Consider the following 20,326-nt stretch of genomic DNA (forward strand, 5'->3'; position numbering starts at 1 on the left):
ATGGTTGGAATCTCTGAGATTGTAGGCAGGGTCATCACAGTAAGCTGCTCAGTGTGACAGTCTAGCTCAGGAGCCATGGACCAGTACCTCCTATCAGATCAGCAGCAGCATTAAAATTAGAAATCAATTTCACAATAAATGTAATGCTCTTGAATTATCCCGAAACCATCCCTGCACCCCTGGTCTTCCACGAAATCAGTCCCTAGTGCCAAAAAGGTTGGAGACTGCTGATTTAGCTGGGCCTTTTCGTTGAATCATTTCAGTTGTCAGTATCTTTAGGTCTTTCTTCATGGTCTGGTCATACTCACTGGAGCAGACTCAAATGTTCTGCCCAGAATGTAAAGATCTATTAGCATTATGCTCTGTTCTCCTTGAAGTCTGTGTGAGTTTATATTAATATCTGCTTATACATGTATCTTTATATACCCAGTGCCTCACACTTTAAAAATTCTTAATAAATGTATGTTGAATGATTATTTGAAGATAGGCACCATTATCCTTATTTTATAGTTGAGGAAACTGCCCATGGAGCTTAAATATCTCACCTGATTGATTCCAGCAGTCTCGTTTCAGTGCTCAAGCTGTTTCTACATTTAGGAAGAGAGGTGCTTTTCATGATAGTCTGAGTCTCGTTTTAGAGGAGACTGAAACGCCAAGATCTCTTAACAGAACAAGTGTATCCCACATGTTGACACTCACATTTCCATCAGGGTCTAGGCCTTGTCTGTAGTGATGTAGTACCAGTGGGGTTAGAAAAACAACAGCTATCATTTTGGCCAACATTTCTTTCAGTTCTGCTTTTTATTTTCCCCCCTTTGGAAGAAGAAAATCCTTTGAGAATTTAATTATTTATGACAGAGCTGGGTGCCTGCTAGTGAACATGACTTACACATTTGTCAAAACAGTCATATTTATCTCAGCAGTTTTTGTCCTAAAGTGTTTGGCTGATGGCTGTACATTGAGGTGGTCTATATGCTGATTGCAGCCATGAAATTAAAAGACGCTTGCTCCTTGGAAGGAAAGTTATGACCAACCTTGATAGTATATTAAAAAGCAGAGACATTACTTTGCCGACCAAGGTCCGTCTAGTCAAGGCAATGGTTTTTCCCGTGGTCATGTATGGATGTGAGAGTTGGACTGTGAAGAAAGCTGATCGCCGAAGAATCGATGCTTTTGAACTGTGGTGTTGGAGAAGACTCTTGAGAGTCCCTTATACTGCAAGGAGATCCAACCAGTCCATTCTAAAGGAGATCAATCCTGGATGTTCATTGGAGGGACTGATGCTAAAGCTGAAACTCCAGTACTTTGGCCACCTCATGAGACGAGTTGACTCACTGGAAAAGACTCTGATGCTGGGAAAGGTTGGGGGCGGGAGGAGAAGGGGACGACGGAGAATGAGATGGCTGGATGGCATCACCGATTCTGTGGACATGAGTTTGAGTGTACTCCGGGAGTTGGTGATGGACAGGGAGGCCTGGCGTGCTGTGATTCATGGGGTCGCGGAGAGTCGGACACGACTGAGCGACTGAACTGAACTGAACTGAACTGATAAAGGCATACACACAAAATTACATAAGAGTTCTTCTGACAGTCAGCCTCACTCACTCCATTTCCTCCTTGCTACTTTGAAAGACCATCCCATCATTTGTGTTGTGTGGTTATCTAGGTTTTGTTTCTTTTATATTTAACCTATTGGGAGTTGCTGGACTTCTTGAATTTGTTGGTTAGAGTTTTTCATTACTGCTGGGAAATTCTTGGCCGTTATCTCTTCAGACCTTGGCCATGCTCCGGCTCCTCGCTCATCTCTTTCTGGACCTCTGATTTTGCATACATCATTCTCACAGTGTCATCCACGTCTCTTGACCTCTCTTCTGTATTTTCCACTTTTCATTTCTCTGGCTAAGACTTGGATGATCTCTTTCAATTTAGCTTTCAGTTCACAAGTTCCTTTTTTTTCAGCTGTGACTTACTTGGATATTAAACTCATTTATTGAGTTTTATATTAGTTGTGGTATATTTCACTTCAGAAAGTTTTATTTGGTTCTTTTTTCAAGTGATTCATTGCCCTTTTTATAGTTCCCTATTTTCTGTTTTCAAGTTTCTTCTTTATTTCTTTAAACTTAATAGGCCTACTTACCATATTATTTATTATCCATCTGGTAATTCTTACACCTGAAATCTGCTTTTGCTGCCCAAAGACTCCCGTTGCTGTTTCTGTATCCTGGTATGCTTGATTATTTTTGATTCGATTATTCTTGTATCCTTAAAATTCTCTGTGATAAATTCACTGAACCCTAGAATGGTGATATTTTCATGCAGAGAGGATCTGCATGTGCTTCTGCTACAGAGACACAGCTTGGGGACTGTGTGTTTGGGATTACCTAGGTGGTATGAATTTAGGCTGCAAACATGCAAGAGGGCTGGCTTATAGTTAAAACCCTTAGGGCTGTTTGGTTCCTTTGCTTCTCTTTCTCTGTTCTGCTCAGCACCAGGAAAATTTTCCTTGTGATCTGTTGAGGCATGGTCATGGCGGGTAGGGGAAGTGTGAAATTTGGTTTTTGTTCACCCTAACAGTGAATTCCATGGACTGTATAGTGCATGGGGTCGAAAAGAGTCAGACATGACTGAGCGACTTTCACATACATACATACAGTAAGAGTATAGCCGTTTGGGATTCCAGTTTAGCAGGGCTGGTTTTCTGTTAGACTCTCATTTTAGACAGACCCTGAGCTCTGACTTCTGTCCCTTTCTCTGTATAAGGCCTTTAAAATCTGCGTTCGAGGGGCTCAGTTGCCTTAGGGCAGGGGAGGCCTTGTTGTTGTTCTTCAGTTGCTAAGTTGTGTCCGACTCTCTGCGACCCTATGGACTGCAGCACACCAGGCTTCCATGTTGTTCACCATCTCCTGGAATTTGCTCAAACTCATGTCCATTCAGTCAGTGATATTACCTAACCATTTCATCCTCTGCTGCCCCCATCTCCTCTTGCCTTCGATCTTTCCCAGCGTCAGGAACTTTCCCAAAGAGTTGGCTCTTTGCATCAGGTGGCCCAAGCATTGGAGCTTTAGTTTCAGCATCAATCCTAAAGGCCTGGTGTCAAGCTTATTTTATCAGTCTCCTCTACTGGTTTTTCCTCTTCTCTGACCTATCACTGGAGTACCCCTGGGCTCCATCCTTGTTCCTCTTCTTTTCTAGCTACAGCTGACTCCCTGCTGCTGCTGCTGCTAAGTCACTACAGTTGTGTCCGACTCTGTGTGACCCCATAGACGGCAGCCCACCAGGCTCCCCCGTCCCTGGGATTCTCCAGGCAAGAACACTGGAGTGGGTTGCCATGTCCTTCTCCAAGCTGACTCCCTAGATGCCCTTAATAGTTTCATGACTTTAATTACTATCTCTGTGCTGACAATTTCCACATTTATATCACCAGCCCAAATCTTTCTCAGTTAACCCCAGACTCAAATATAATCTACGTACTCCACATCTCTCATTGGTGACTCTAATAGAGATTGCAAAGCTAACATGCCCAGGACAGAGTTTCTAGACCTCTTCTGTGTCCAGTTTCCCCATATCAGTTGATGGCTATTGTCCTTTTACAGTTGCCCTAACCCAAATCCTTAGCTTCATTCTGAACTTTTCCTTCCCTCACACCCACATCCATTTCAGAATATTTTCTTGTTTATAATTAATATGCCCAGAATCTTACTACCTTCACTGCCACCATCGTCTCTCCCCTGAATTATTGCAGTAGCTTCATAACTAGGCTTCCTCCTCCTGCCCTTGCTCCCCTACAGGGTGTGCCTGTAAATCAGATTATGTCACTTATCTGCTGTGAAGGCTCCTCATCTCACTAAGAGTAAAGGCTTCATGCCTTCTGCTCTCATGCTTCTCCCCCACCCACCAAATGCCTCTCTAATCTTCTCCTGTGGTCTCCTTATCACAGTTCTCTTCAGCCACATAGACCTTGCTCTTCCTCAGACATACCTGGCAGTCTTCTGCTTAGGATCTTTGTGTTCTGTTCCTTCAACCATGAATCCTCTTCCAAAGAACACTTGTTGTGTTCCAGGTGTTTAATCAACTGAAGCCTCTTAATAGAGCTTTCCCCAATTTCGTTGTTGTTCAGTTGCTCAGTTGTGTCCAACTCTTTGTGACCCCATGAACTATAGCACGCCAGGCTTCCCTGTCCTTCACCATCTTCTGGAGTTGCTCAAACTGATGTCCATTGAGTCAGTGATGCCATCCAACCATCTCATCCTTTCTCATCCCCTTCTCCGCCTGCCTTCAGTTTTTCCCAGCATCAGGGTCTTTTCCAGTGAGTCAGTTCTTTGCATCAAGTGGCCAAAGTATTGGAGCTTCAGCTTCAGCCTCAGTCCTTCCAGTGAATATTCAGGGTTGATTTCCTTTAGGATTGACTTATTTGATCTCCTTGCAGTCCAAGGGACTCTCAAGAGTCTTCTCCAACACCACAGTTCGAAAGCATTAATTCTTTGGTACTCATCCTTCTATATGGTACAACTCTCACATCTGTACATGACTACTGGGAAAACCATAGCTTTGACTGTATAGACCTTTGTCAGCAAAGTGATGTCACTGCTGTTTAATACTTTGTCTAGTTTGTCATAGCTTTTCTTCCAAGGAGCAAGGGTCTTTTAATTTCATGACTGCAGTCACTGTCTGCAGTGAATTTGGAGCCCAAGAAAATAAAATCTGCCACTGTTTCCCCATGTATTTGCCATGAAGTGATGGGACCGGATGCCATGATCTTCGTTTTTTGAAGGCTGAGTTTTAAACCAGCTTTTTCACTCTCCTCTTTCACCTTCATTAAGAGATTCTTTAGTTCCTCTTTGCTTTCTGCCATTAAGGTGGTGTTATCTGCATATCTGAGGTTATTGATATTTCTCCCAGCAATCTTGATTCCAGCTTGAGCTTCACCCAGCCTGGCATTTCGCATGATGTACTCTGCATATAAGTTAAATAAGCAGGGTGACAATATACAGCCTTGACATACTCCTTTCCCAATTTTGAACGAGTCAGTTGTTCCATGTCCAGTTCTAACTTTAGCTTCTCAGGAGGTAAATAAGGTGATCTGGTATTCCTATCTCTTTAGAATTTTCACCAATTTGTCAACACAGTCAAAGGCTTTAGCATAGTCAATGAAGCGGAAATATATATTTTTCTGGAATTCCCTTGCTTTTTCTGTGATCCAGTGGATGTTGTTAATTTGATTTCTGGTTCCTCTGCCTTTTCTAAATCTGAAAGTTCTTGGTTCATGTACTGTTGAAGTCTCACTTGGAGGAATTTGAGTATGACCCTGCTAGCCTGCAAAATGAGTCTATTGTGCGGTAGCGTGAACATTCTTTGGCATAGCCCTTCTTTGGGATTGGAATGAAAACTGATCTTTTTCAGTCTTGTGGGCACTACTAAGTTTTCCATACTTGCTGGCATATTGAGTGCAACACTTTAACAACATCATCTTTTAGTATTTGAAATAGTTCAGCTGGCATTCTGTCATCTCCACTAGCTTTGTTCATAGTGATGCTTCCTAAGGCCCACTTGACTTCACAATAAGGAGTTCATGATCTTAGCTACAGTCAGCTCCCAGTCTTGTTTTTGCTGACTGTATAGAGCTTTTCGATCTTTGGCTGCAAAGAATATAATCAGTCTGACTTCAGTGTTGACTAACTGGTGATGTCCATGTGTAGAGTCGGTCTCTTGTGTTGTTGGAAGAGGGTGTTAGTTATGACCAGTGCTTTCTCTTGGCAAAACTGTTAGCCTATGCCTTGCTTCATTTTGTACTCCAAGGCCAAACTTGCCTGTTACTCCAGGTATCTCTTGACTCCCTACTTTTTTGCATTCCATTCCCCTATGATGAAAAGGACATCTATTTTGGGTGTTAGTTCTTGAAGTTCTTATAGGTCTTCGTAAAACCGTTCAACTTCAGCTTTTTTGGCATTTGTGGTTGGGGAATAGACTTGGATTACTGTCATATTGAATGGTTTGCCTTGGAAATGAACCAAGATCATTCTGTTGTTTTTGAGATTGCACCCAAGTACTACATTTCAGACTCTTGTTAACTATGAGGGCTACTCCATTTCTTCTAAGAGATTCTTGCCCACAGTAGTAGATATAATGGTCATCTGAGTTAAATTCTCCCATTCCTATCCATTTTAGTACACTTTTTTGTAATTACCCTGTTTAAAATTATATGCCTCCCCAGCACTCTATTCACCTTTCTTTTTCTCGTAATCATAACAGTTAGCTTCTGTAACCATGTGCTATCTTAAGCAATTTACAAATACTAACACATTTAATCCTTGCCACCCAATGTGTTGTTTCTGTTAATCCCATTTTACTGATAAAACCAGGGCACAGGATGGCTGATTTGGAATTGAAATGCAGTCTGATTGTGAATCTTTGCTCTCTTGCCAGTGGTGCTCTGCTGTCTGCATGTGTAGCACTTGTCAACCTTTGTAATATTATATAACTTTATTTTGTTAACTGCAGGTCCTACCTGCCACCTCCACCCCTATCTAAATGTCAGCTCCAGAAAGACAGGATTTTTTTTTAATCTGTTTTTTTTGTTTGTTTGTTTTACTGCAGTACCCCTAGCACCTACAACAGTATCTAGTTTGTAGGGTTAATGAATATCTGTTGAAGAAAAGAGATCTTTGAAAAGATACTATGTACTATTTTGAAGTTGTAAAGTTGAGTTCACCAATAAGCTTTTTTAAGCTTTTATAATCTATACAATTCTAGAGCAGTGTAAAATGTCAGAAATACCCGATTCATTCTATAACAGGCCAGAAGACATTTATATGACCTTGAACAACTGAACAGCAGCAAATACACCTACTAATAGAATAATCTACGAAAAGAGTTTATCTGAAAAATGCAAGGAGATTACATATATGAAAATCAGTCAATACTGTATTCCCTGTTACCTTTTACCCATTTTTCTATTGAAACAGTGCTCTTTTTCTTATGGATTTGGAAAAGCTCTTTCTATTTTAAGGAGATTAATCCTTTGTAAAGTGAGTTGCATAGGTTTTCCCCAGTTCATCTTCTGGCTTTTGCTTTAGTTTGTGCTATATTTTACAATTCACAAGCCTTTGGTTTTTGTAATGGGTTTCTTAATCTTAATTACAATTGTTAGGAAGATCTTCTAGATCAGAGAAGTTACCCTTATTTTCTTATATTTTCTTTCAGCACTGTTGCTATTTAATTTTTTACATTTAAATTGATCATATTAGAAATTCATCCTAGCTTTTGGTATGAAGTATGGAGTTTTCTAGATAGATGTCAGTTTTTCCTGCCAGTCCCAACCATCATCCTTCAGCCTCATCTATTTTGGGGTCAACTTCTGAACTCTTCATTTTCCTCCATTGGTGTTTCTGCATCCCTTTATGCCAAGGCACATATTGCTTATTACTGAGGCCTTAAAGTATGTTTTAGTGCCTGATAAGTCTAGTTTCCCCTCTTTACTTTTGTTAGAAAACTTTTAGCTTTATATTTATTTATTTTTTGACCACATCACATTGCATGTGGGATCTTAGTTCCTCAACCAGGGATTGATTCTGTGTCCCCAGCAATGGAAGCACATTATTCAGGAATTCTTAACCACTGGGCCACCAAGCAAGTCCCCCTGCTCTTCTTTTTCATAATTTTCCTGGCTAATGTGTCTTATCCAACTGTCCTTTATAATTTCTTTGAATTGCAGGGGGGAAAAAAATCTGTGGCCATTTTTGTTAAGGTTGATTTAAATTTTAATAAATTAGTATAATGACATCTTTAGAATGGGTTTTCCTCTAAGAACATAGTATGTCTTTCCATTTGTTCAAGTCTTCATGTTTATCATTCAAAGGTGTTTTTTTAGTTGTTTTGGTGTTTTTTCACTTCTTAAGTTTACTCCTAGGAGTTTTATCTCTCTTGTTGTTTTACCACACAGTTTATGATTTTACTTCTCATTTAGCTCTGCCTTTATGGAAAGGACAGTATTAATCATGCCAGAGTAGTGAGTGTAGTTTAATTCTCACCATAAATTGACACACTGACCTTCTGGTTTTATGCGTCATTCTGTACGGTCTATTAACATGATTCACAGCAAGAGATGAGTGCAGCCTTCACATCCTTGTCAGTCAGGTTTTGCAGCATGTGAGACTGGGAGCCAGATCCTAGACCTTGGCAAACCTACCCTTATAAATCCTCGGTGTGCTGCTCAATGGAGTGGCCTCTGAAACAGCCAGGTGACCACTCCCTGTAATGCTGCAACCGTGTGTGTGCCTTTACTTTAAAAATCAAGAGTTCACATAATAAACGTCACCATTTTAAGAAAGCCTATTATGCATGTCAGTTATACTTGAATAAGAGCCTCTTAAGCCGTTACTGATGTTTCTACATCTACTTATGAGTAAAAGAACCTGATTTATATGCTAGTAATATGCTTTAGAAAATTACTGAGTAACGGTCATTGGTCAAATCTTTAATGAAAGTTTTAAATTCTTGTATATTTCAGAATTTCACAAACTTATTTGGACAGCCACTAGTCTGCTTGCTTTCTCCTACAGCCTATCCAAAAGCTTTACAAGGTATGTTCTTTCATTCCCTGTTAAATTCATAGGTTGCAAATCAACTTATGTCTTCAATTTGAATAATACTGATCTGATCTTTGTCTCCCCCATCTAGAGTGGTCAGTTGTAGGTTTATAGTGTTTAATATGGCAAGTATCAGTCTGAAATAAACCCAGAAGTCTTGCCAACAATCAGACTTCCTGAATGGGCTACAGTTAGGCCTTGAGATAGGTCTCAAAGAAATGATAAAACGACCTTGAGAAGAGAGTGGTTTTGGTTCCCTTGCTATTGGGAACTTAAGATTTGTGAATATTAAAATTTGTTTTGTAGGTGTGCTTGTCTTCATCCACATAGTACGATTTCCTCTATGTCTGGCTATATATTTTAAGTATCTTTTAAGACCATGAGAAATCTGGTCTAGGACACTTCGTAATCCATGCCTAAGGATTAGGATAACCTAGCTGGCACAATTTAAAGGGTTTCTTTTATTCACATTTTTACATCACTGTATTTTTAACATTAAAAAAAAAAAAAAAAAACACCTCTTCTCAATGTGCCAGAGAGACAGTAAGTGTTCTGCTGTTTCTCAAGTGGCTGAGAAATGAAAATTTTTTTGTCTTCAATAATTTGTCCTCAGTAAGCAACACATAAAATCTAATTCTAACACCTAGTCATTAAGCTAGGTAAAATACTAAACAAACCTTACTCCTGTTTTAGCAGTACTTGTCACTGTTTCACTATCTTCCTAACTGTGAACAGTGCTGGTGTCTCTCTGTGGGGGATGGCATTTTACTGCTACTTCCCAGCCAGAAGTCCTGTCTGCTGATATAGTTTGACACAGGAGGTGATGGTCAGCATTTGAATGCCCGAGAGAAGCTGGAGACTTTTCACCGTTGTTTTAAGGTAAGTTCTGCTATTTAACAGGGAAAAACATGTAGAAATACTAAGTTCATGTATCTAGAAGACAAATCACTAAGGGATAGAACTTACCTTCAAACAACGGTAAAACTCTCCCGCTTTGAGGACTTGGTTAACCTGTTTCTTAACATTTCTGAAGAAATGTAACCCCTTTCAATGGCAAGTACTTTTTGCTGTCAGTTTTTTCCTGTCACAAAACAGCTTTATTTTAAATTGCATGAACAATTGGGTTAATACCATGATTATTTAATCAGAAAGGTTTTATTGTGAAGAGGGTAAAAACACAGACTCTAGAGGCAAATTGATCGTATTTGAATCCCAACTCTGCCCCCTACAAGCTGTGTGACCTTGGGAAGTTCCTCAGGTATTCTGTGCCTCAGTTTCTTTCCTAATAAATGGAGATAATAATAGTACCTACCTCCTTAAAGAATTCTGAGTACACAGTAAGTATTCAATATGTGTTAACTATCGTCATTATTATAATGTGCTTAATTTAAATATATGTCCTTAACGTGTCTTAGTCCAGAATCCTGTCCTTTGTGCTATGAGAGTATAGGATGAAATGATGTCTCAAATGGAGTTGAAGGATGCGTAAAATTCGACAGGTAGATAGGAGTGAAATATGGTTGAATAAGAGCTCTAGCAAAGAAATGGAGAAGGCAACGGCAGCCCACTCCAGTACTCTTGCCTGGAAAATCCCATGGGTGGAGGAGCCTGGTAGGCTGGAGTCCATGGGGTCGCTAGGAGTCGGACACGACTTGAGTGACTTCACTTTCACTTTTCACTTTCATACATTTGGGAAGGAAATGGCAACCCACTCCAGTGTTCTTGCCTGGAGAATCCCAGGGAGAGGGAGCCTGGTGGGCTGCCATCTATGGGGTCACACAGAGTCGGACACGACTGGAGCGACTTAGCAGCAGCAGCAGAGAAATAGCATGTGAGCATGTGAATAATGAATTGGAGAGGAGATTTGATGAAAATGGGAAGATGACAGTGGCCAGGGTAAAGACAATAGATGGTTAGCTGGCTCCAGAAGACAATCATTCCAGAGAACCAAGAGGACTTGGTGACGGACAGGATGAGGGAATCAAGGAGCGGAGGGAAGCATGGACTTACAGGTTTCTGGCTTAGGTGCTGGTAGCATGATGATCCTGGATAAGATTTGTAAGAGAACAAAGAGGGGGAAAGAATCTGCTTCCGAGTCTTAAATTTAACATGTTGAGTTTGAGGTTACCTTTGAGAGTTAGGTTAAATGTCATAGTCGGGAGCTGTTGTGTCCAGTAGAAATATAATGGGAATCACACGTGTGATTTTACGTTTTCTAGTAGCTACTAGAAATACCTTTTTTTGAAGTCTTTAGAGACAAACAGGTGAAATTAAGGTTAGCGGTACATCTTTTTGTACCGAGGCTTGGAAATCCTGTGTATATTTTATACTTCACAGTGTGTCTCAGTTTGGACACTCTTTTGAAGTACCTGGTGGCTGCTGTAGAACAGTGCCATTCTGGACCTAAGGAGCTCAGTTAGGGTGCAGCTAGAGAACTCTGAGTTAGTAGGCACACAAGTGATAACCAAAATCATGTGCACAGGGGACATTAACAATGTGTAGAGAGAAAATACTGATGTTTATGAGATAGGTAAAGAAAGAGCAACTAACAAAGGAGAATGAAGGTGACTGGCAGCTCTAGTGCTCCTCAGAGGGTTCCATCAGGAACTGCCCATGATCCAGCACTTGCCATATTTGCATGGAAGTTGTTAGCTGGAGGGGAAAAAGCAAAGGAATATGTTCATTTTCCATTTCTCGTAAGTTGATGAGGCTCTATCTTAAGTTTGTTCAGCAGAAAGCAACATACTTAGGCTTTGCTTTTGTAGTTCTAAGCCAGATCTACTTGGCTGAATTATAATTTAATGATATGCATATATATATTATGAATGTTACATGTAACATTATTAATGTTAACATTATTATAATTAACATTAATGTTATACATATATATTAAAATGTTCCTCAAATGCCTCTCTTTTGTGAAACTGTTTTCTATATATTTAACATGTTTGTTATTACAGATCAATCTCAGCGAGGTAGCCTGTTCACTCTCTTTTTGAACAATCCTCTAATGGCCTTCCTATTTGTCTCTGGACTGTCAAGCATGCGTAGAGGCCTATGGGAAAAGTGTCAAGAATATCTTCGAAAAATCAACCGCGACATTGCCCAGCTACTGACCCATTCACGTTCAATAGGTACCCTACTACTATAACTGCACACTTAACAAAATGTACTATCCTGGATTAAAATTGTTTAAATTGTTTGATGTAATGGTATTTGTTGAAGATAGGAAGGTTGAGAAGGTCTTCCTGAACATTTCTTCCCTTTTGAAATGTATTTTCCACTTAAGTATCCTTTTACTATCACTTTTCTCCTCTTTGCAGATCAGGCATTTCTCCAGTTTTTTGGAGATGAATTTCTTCGCTTGCTTCTCACAAGATTTATCTTTTGTTCAGCCACCATGAGGATGCACAAGATTTTTCGGGTAGGCAAATAATATCATTAAAGATCAATCTTGCCATTTTAGGTATTTAAGAATTATGTTTTACCTGTATTAAATATGCTTTGAGTAGATCCAAAATAATATTCACACATTAATATGTAAGGTATGAAGATGAACAATATCAGGCACATCTGAGTATCTACCACTCGTTTAAGAAGCAGAAAGTTTTCATTACCTTTGAGGCCCCTCAGGGGAACTTCCTGATTTTATCTCCCTCTCAAATGAAGCTAAAACCCTGAATTTTGTAATTGTCATTATAGTTTTGCCACATGTCACTCATTATCTTCTGATAATGGCCCTTTGGGTTGTGTCTGGTTTGTTATTGTTAAAAATTACGCCACTGTGAAATCTTCCATCAGTTACCTGGCACACATACAGATTTTCTCTGGGGAATGTACCTAGTAGTGGATTACAGGGTCAGACAGTACAGGTGTATTCAGCCTTACTAGTTAAAGGTCTGGCTGTACCAGTCTACCCTTGCACTAGCCATGTGTAAGAATTGCTACTTCCAGTAGTCAGGTATGGATGTGAGAGTTGGGCCATACAGAAGGCTGAGCACTGAAGAATCAATGCTTTCGAACTGTGGTGCTGGAGAAGACTTTGAGAGTCCCTTGAACTGCAGGGAGATCCTACCAGTCAATCCTGAAGGAAATCAACCCTGAATATTCATTCGAAGGACTAATGCTGAAGCTTAAGCTCCAAAACTGGCCACCTGATACGAAGAGCCAACTCCTTGGAAAGACCTTGATGCTGGGAAAGATTGAAGGCAAAAGGAGAAGGGGACGACAGAGGAAGAGATGGTTGAATGGCATCACCAACTCAATGGACGTGAGTTTGAGCAAGCTCCCGGAGATGGTGAAGGACAGGGAAGCCTGGTGTTCTGCAGTCCATGGGGTTGCAAAGAGTCAGGCATGACTGAGGGACTAAACAACAACAATCCTTGCCAACACCTGTTGCTGTTATTCATGTGTTTCTGGATGTTTCATGTGAATCCGGTGGGTGTTAAGTAGTAGGTCCTTGTGGTTCCAGGTGTCATTTCTGGGATGACTGTTGAAGTGGAACAGCTTTTCATATGTGTTCTTTATGAAGAGTGTGTTTAAGATTTTGGTCTGTTTTGCTCTAAGTAGTTTGGTTTCTGTGTAGTCATGTAACTATTAACATGTAACATTTATCAGTCTCTTTTTTCAGTCATCAGTTCATCTCCGTTTTTGATGCATTTTGAAGTAAACTGTGGGCATTACCCCTCAACACTTCATCATGCAAATAACTGGATTTTATAGTTATGTATTTATTTACTTCTTTTTTTAATGTAAACTTTACATATAATGAAATACACAGAACTGAAGTGTACCATTAGGTGAGTTTTAACAAATATCTATATCTTGGGATTTCAATAAAAATAAATAAATTTTTTAAAATACATACACCTTTGTAGCTCAAACCTCAGTCAAGTTTTACAAAAGCATCATTCCAGTAAACTTTCTCCATATCCCTTTCTAGTTAGCCTGCTACCCGTTATCCCAGAGGCAATGCCGTTTTTATTTTCGTTTCAGGTTAGTGTCAGCTATTTACACAGTGTACTTGAATTACACTGTGTAAACCTTCTTTGAGCAAGTGTTTTCTTAAGATTCATCTGTGCTGTTTCATGCAGAAGTAACTCATTCTTTTGAGTAGTTCCATTTTCTGAATATGTCACATTTTATTTAAGCCTTCTCTTTTTGATGAATACTTGGGCAGATTTAAACTTTTGACTTTTATAGATAAAGTGGCCATAAACATTCCCATACAGATCTTTTTTCCAAAGACTTCTGTTTTGAATTTTCTTGGCCCTAGGATGTGTATGTCTTTAGTTTTATAAGAAACTGCCAGACCTTTTCCTCAAACTAGCTGTACCGTTTTCCTTTCCCAGCAATTGCATATGAAAGTTGCTTTGCATCCTTGCCAACACATAATGTTGTCAGTCTTAAATTTTGTTTCTTACTCTTAAATTTTTAAAAAATTTATTTATTTTTAATTGAAGGATGATTGCTCTACATTATTGTGTTGGTTTCTACCAAACATCAACATGAATCATCAGTAGGTTTACTCATGTCCCCTCCCACCTGAACATCCCTCCCCATCCCACTTCTCTAGGTTGTTACCCAGCTGGGTTTGAGAACCCTGAGTCATATAGCAAATTCTCATTGACTGTCTGTTTTACATACGGTAATGTGTGTTTCCGTGTTACTCCCTATACACCCCCACCCTCTCCTTCCTCCCCGACCCAGAATTGTCCATAAATCTGTTCTCTGTGTCTGTGTCTCCTTTCAGTTCAGTTCAGTTGCTCAGTCGTGTCCAACTCTTTGCCACCCCATGAACCACAGCATGCCAGGCCTCTCTGTCTATCACCAACTTCCAGAGTACACCCAAACCCATGTCCATTGAGTTGGTGATGCCATCCAACCGTCTCATCCTCTGTCGTCCCCTTCTCCTCCTGCCCTCAATCTTTCCCAGCATCAGGGTCTTTTCAAATGAGTCAGCTCTTTGCATCAGTTGGCCAAAGTATTGGAGTTTCAGCTTCAACATCAGTCCTTCCAATGAGCATCCAGGACTGATCTCCTTTAGAATGGACTGGTTGGATCTCCTTGCAGTCCAAGGGACTCTCAAGAGTCTCCTCCAGCACCACAGTTCAAAAGCATCAATCCTTCGGCGTTCAGTTTTCTTTACAGTCCAACTCTCATATCCATACATGACCACTGGAAAAACCATAACCTTGACTAGACGGACCTTGATTGGCAAAGTGAAGTCTCTGCTTTTTAATATGCTGTCTAGGTTGGTCATAACCTTCCTTCCAAGGAGTAAGCGTCTTTTAATTTCATGGCTGCAATCAGCATCTGCAGTGATTTTGGAGACCAGAAAAATAAAGTCTGACACTGTTTCCACTGTTTCCCCATCTATCTGCCATGAAGTAATGGGACCAGATGCCATGATCTTAGTTTTCTGAATGTTGAGCTTTAGGCCAACTTTTTCACTCTTCTCTTTCACTTTCATCAAGAGGCTCTTTAGTTCTTCTTCGCTTTCTGCCATAAGGCTGGTGTCATCTGCATATCTGAGGTTATTGATATCTCTCCCGGCAATCTTGATTCCACCTTGTGCTTCCGCCAACCCAGTGTTTCTCATGATGTACTCTGCATATAAGTTAAATACGCAGGTTGTCTCCTTTGCTGTTCTGCAAATAGGTTCATCAGTACCATCTTTCTAGATTCCATATATATGCATTATATATGATATTTGTTTTTCTCTTTCTGGTCAGTCTTAAATTTTAACCAGTTTGGTGGATTTATAGTGGTATCTCAGTGTAGTTTAAACTTGCGTTTCACTGATGAATGAGGCTATTGGACATCTTTTCAGGTGCTTATTAGTTATATTTTATCCTATTCTGTGGCTTGCCTTTTTGTTTTTTTAACAGTGGCTTTTGAAGACCAAACTTTTAAAATTCTGATGAAATTTGAACTGATCTTTTTTTTTTCCTTTTGTGGTGTGTTTTATCTGAGAAATCTGCCTTGCTTCAAGTCACAAAGGTTTTTCTCCTATGTTTTCTAGGAGTTTTATAGTCTTAGCTTTTATATTTAGTTCTGAGTTAACTTTTGTTTATAATGTGAAGTAAGGGTTAAAATTTTTTTTCAGTATGTATGTGGAGTTGTTCTAGTGTCCCTTGTTGAAAAAATTATCCATTTTTCATTGAGATAATTTTGTTGTTTTTTGAAAATCATTCAACCATGTATGTATAGCGTTATTTCTAGATTCTAAATTCTGTTCCATTGACCACTAGCATTTTTTTCTCCAATATACTACTTCCTTCATAATTGCAGCTTTACAGTAAGTGATGAAATCCTTATAATGTAAGTCCCTCCTACCACCAAAATGCCTTAAGTGTTTTAATAGTTCTAGATCCTTTGCATATCTATGTGAATTTTAGCATCAGCTTTACATTTTGATTGAGATTGCATTTATTCTATGTAATCAATCTGTGGAGAGTTGTATTTTAATAATATTAAGTCTTCCAGTTAATTAATATGGTATATCTCCCTATTTATTTAGGTCTTCTTTAGTTTCTCAGCAATATTTTGTGGGTCTTATCATATAGGTCTTATATGTGTTTCATTAAATTTATTCTGAAGTATTTTAAGTTTTGGGATGATTTGTAAGTAGAATTATATATTTTATTTCACTTTCCAATTTTTGTTGCTAAGACATAGACATACTGATGTCTTGTAAATTAACCTTGTATCCTGCGTCTTGCTAAATTGAAGTGTTAATGTATTCCTTAAGATTTTTCTGTGTACATGAGCATGTCATCTTCAGACAAAAGCAGTTTTACTTCTTCCTTTCCAATCTGTTTGTGTTTTATTTTATGTATACATGTGCTTTATTTATTTCAGTGTTACAGCAAAATGGTTAATAGAATTAATGAGAATGATTAGCTTTGCATTATTCTTGATTTTAAGGGAAGATTAATCATTTACCATAAATTATAATGTTAATTGTTAGTTTTTCATAGATATACTTTTTCAAATTGACTGTTGTTGTTTAGTCACTAAGTCATGTCTGACTCTTTGCAACCCCAGGGACTGCAGCACGCCAGGCTTCCCCGTTCTATACTGTCTCCCAGAGTTTGCTCAAGCTCATGTCCATTGAGTTGGTGATGCCATCCAATCTCAGTCTTCCTATTTTCCTCCTGCTTTCAATCTTTCCCGGCATCAGGGTCTTTTCCAGTGAGTCAGCTCTTTGGATCAGGTGGCTTCAGCTTCAGGATCAGTCCTTCAAATGAATATTCAGGGTTGATTTCCTTTAGTATCAACAGGTTTGATCTCTTTGCTGTCCAAGAGACTCTCAAGAGTCTTCTCCAGCACGATTCAAAAACATTTCTTCGACACTCAGCTGTCTTTATGGTTCAACTCTCACATCCATACACGACTACTAGAAAAACCATAGTTTTGACCATATGGACCTTTGTTTGCAAAGTGATATCTCTGCTTTTTAGGCTTCCCTGGTGGCTCAGAGGTTAAAGCGTCTGCCTCCAATGCGGGAGACCTGGGTTCGATCCCTGGGTCGGGAAGATCCCCTGGAGAAGGAAATGGTAACCCACTCCAGTATTCTTGCCTGGAGAATCCCATGGACGGAGAAGCCTGGTAGGCTACAGTCCACGGGGTCGCAAAGAGTCGGACACGACTGAGCGACTGAACGGAACGGAACGGAATCATTTACCATAAATTATAATGTTAATTGTTAGTTTTTCATAGATATACTTTTTCAAATTGACTGTTGTTGTTTAGTCACTAAGTCATGTCTGACTCTTTGCAACCCCAGGGACTGCAGCACGCCAGGCTTCCCCGTTCTATACTGTCTCCCAGAGTTTGCTCAAGCTCATGTCCATTGAGTTGGTGATGCCATCCAATCTCAGTCTTCCTATTTTCCTCCTGCTTTCAATCTTTCCCAGCATCAGGGTCTTTTCCAGTGAGTCAGCTCTTTGGATCAGGTGGCTTCAGCTTCAGGATCAGTCCTTCAAATGAATATTCAGGGTTGATTTCCTTTAGTATCAACAGGTTTGATCTCTTTGCTGTCCAAGAGACTCTCAAGAGTCTTCTCCAGCACGATTCAAAAACATTTCTTCGACATTCAGCCGTCTTTATGGTTCAACTCTCACATCCATACACGATTACTAGAAAAACCATAGTTTTGACCATATGGACCTTTGTTTGCAAAGTGATATCTCTGCTTTTTAATATACTGTCTAGGTTTGTAATAGCTTTTCTTAAAAGAACAAGTGTCTTTTAGTTTCATGGCTGCCGTCAACATCTGCAGTGATTTAGGAGCCTGAGAAAATCTGTCACTCTTTCCATCTCTATTCCTATTGCTGAGATTTTTTTTGTTTTTTTACAAGGAATAGGTATGAAAGGTTGTCAGATACTTTTTTCTGCATTACTCTGATATATATTAATTCTGTTAACATAGTGAATAGCATTGATTGATTTTCTAACAGTAATCAACATGATATATATGAGCTAAACATATTTTGTGGTCATGTATTATCTTTTTGCATTGCTGGATTCAATTTGGTAATACTTCATTGTGGATTTTTGTGTCTGTTTTTATGAATAATTATGGTATTTAATTTTCTTTTCCTGTGATGTCTTAATGTGATTTTGTTATCAAGGTAGTGCTGACTTCATAAATTAAGTTGGGATGTGTTTCATTCTCTTGTCTTTCTTAAAGAGTTTGCAACTGACATTATTTCTTCCTTGAACAGTTGATACAATTCATCAGTAAAACCATCTGGATCTGGAGTTTTCTTTTGGGGGATGTTTTAAATTATGAATTCAGTTTCAATGACTATTCATGTTTTCTCTTTATTTAATCTCTTGTGTCTTACAAGTCATTTGTCTAGTTTATTGCCAAAAAGTTTTTGGTAATATTTTATTATCCTTTTAGTTTCTGTAGATTCTCTAGTGATCTTTCATGCCTTGTATTGGTATTGTTTCATAAGTTTCTTTGTTCTTTTTCAGTCTAGCTAAAGGATTTTTTATTTTAATGATCTTTACAAATAAAGAGCTTTTGCTTTCATTGATTGTTTTTTTACTACTATTTGTCTCTATTTATTTCTATTAATACTTTATAAGTTTTCTTCTTTTTGATTACTTTGATTTTAATTTGCTCTTTTAATTTCTGTGTTTTAAAACTTAGATCTAAAACCTTTTTTTTCTTCTAATGCAAGCACCTACTCTTTTTTTGGGGGGTGGGGGCTGCACGGCATGTGCAATCAGTTCCCTGACCAGGTATGAAACCCATGTCCCCTGCATTGGAAGCAGAATCTTAACCAGTGGACTGCCAGTGAAGGCCCCAATCACCTCCCTAGGGACACTTGAAATGAATATATATGCTGCTACTGTTGTATGAGGAGTTCTATAAATATCTATTAGATCACATTGGTTTATGTTATTTGAGTTATTTATATCCTTACTGATTTTCTGAATAATTGTTCTGTTATTGCAATGTATAATATGTATTTTCCTCTGGATATTTTTAAGGTTTTATATTAGTCTCCTACAGTTTGATTATGATGTACTACCTGGATATGCGTTTCTTTGTTGTTTTCTTCCTGCTCGGGGTTTGTTTAGCATCTTGAAGCTGTCTAAATATCAACCTATTTAAGATATTTGGAATATTTTCAGCCATAATTTATTTAAACGTTTTTTCTTCACTCCTCTCTTTCTTTCTTTCTGGGACATCAATTACATACATGTCAAATGACCTAATATTGTCCTTCAAGTCCTGATTTTCTCTTCAGTTTTTCTTTTTTAAAGTGAAAGCAGGTTTATTTAGATGCTTTTCATTTTTTAAAAAATGTCTATTTTGTCTCTAAGTTTCTGCTGCTGTCTTCAACTTTACTGATGTTTTCTTCTGCAGTAACTAATATGCTATTAATCCTCTAACCCTTGAATTTTTCATTTCAGGGATTATATTTTTCTCATCTCTAGTTCTTTGTGGTTTTTACAATATTTTCCATTTTTCTCCTCTTCATATTTATCTTTTCTTTTGTTCTCTAAATGAATAGGAATAGCTAAAGTTTTTACCTACTAATACTGTATTCTCTATCATTTATAGGTTTGTTTTTATTGTTTTTTCAATTAGTTAGAAGTCTCATATTTATAATTCTTTGTATGTTTAGTAATTTTTATTAGATTGTGAGCACTGTAAATTTTCTAATGTTAAATTCTGGATTTTTTCATTTTTCTTTAAAGAGTGTTGGGCTTTGGTTCTGGCAGGAGTTAAATTACTTGAACATTTCTTTGATGTTTGCATGGCTTGTTTTTAAGCTTTTTAAGGGGAGCTTTAGTAAAGTGATGTTTAGCATACAGGTGCAGGCTTATTTCAGCCTATTATTTCTCTGCGTTCTCTTTCATATAGCCCTGTTTCAATACATATTCTCCGCTCTAGGGGTGTGTGGTCAGAATTTAGATGTGTCTGAGCCTTGTGCAAGCTGAGAGAATTGCTCAGAGTACAGTAACCCCCTACCAGTTCCTGGTTTTATTGTTTTTTTGGTTTTTTGTTTTTTTTTTTAAGGAATTCTGAACTTTTCATTATTGTTACTCCTCATAGTATTTAGTGTGGTAAAATGAAAATTTGGTCTCTGTAATATGGAGAAGGGGACTACAGAGAATGAGATGGCTGGATGGCATCACCGACTCGATGGACATGAGTTTGAATGAACTCTGGGAGTTGGTGATGGACAGGGAGGCCTGGCGTGCTGTGATTCATG

At 38.7% G+C, this 20,326-nt stretch overlaps 1 protein-coding gene across 1 annotated transcript in view; it reads left to right on the forward strand.

The window, feature by feature from the left end:
• SCAI (suppressor of cancer cell invasion) overlaps positions 1–20,326 on the forward strand; it is a 118,916-nt gene that overhangs the window by 90,068 nt on the left and 8,522 nt on the right. The window contains exons 15-17 of the mRNA XM_055399318.2: positions 8,507–8,579; positions 11,546–11,719; positions 11,909–12,009. Coding sequence (XP_055255293.1) covers positions 8,507–8,579; positions 11,546–11,719; positions 11,909–12,009 — 348 coding nt within the window. The remainder of the gene's footprint in view (positions 1–8,506; positions 8,580–11,545; positions 11,720–11,908; positions 12,010–20,326) is intronic.

Source organism: Moschus berezovskii, chromosome 11 (genome assembly GCF_049115385.1).
Source record: "Moschus berezovskii isolate FMDL1 chromosome 11, NW_MosBer_1.0, whole genome shotgun sequence".
In the NCBI taxonomy this organism is placed as follows: Eukaryota; Metazoa; Chordata; class Mammalia; order Artiodactyla; family Moschidae; genus Moschus; species Moschus berezovskii.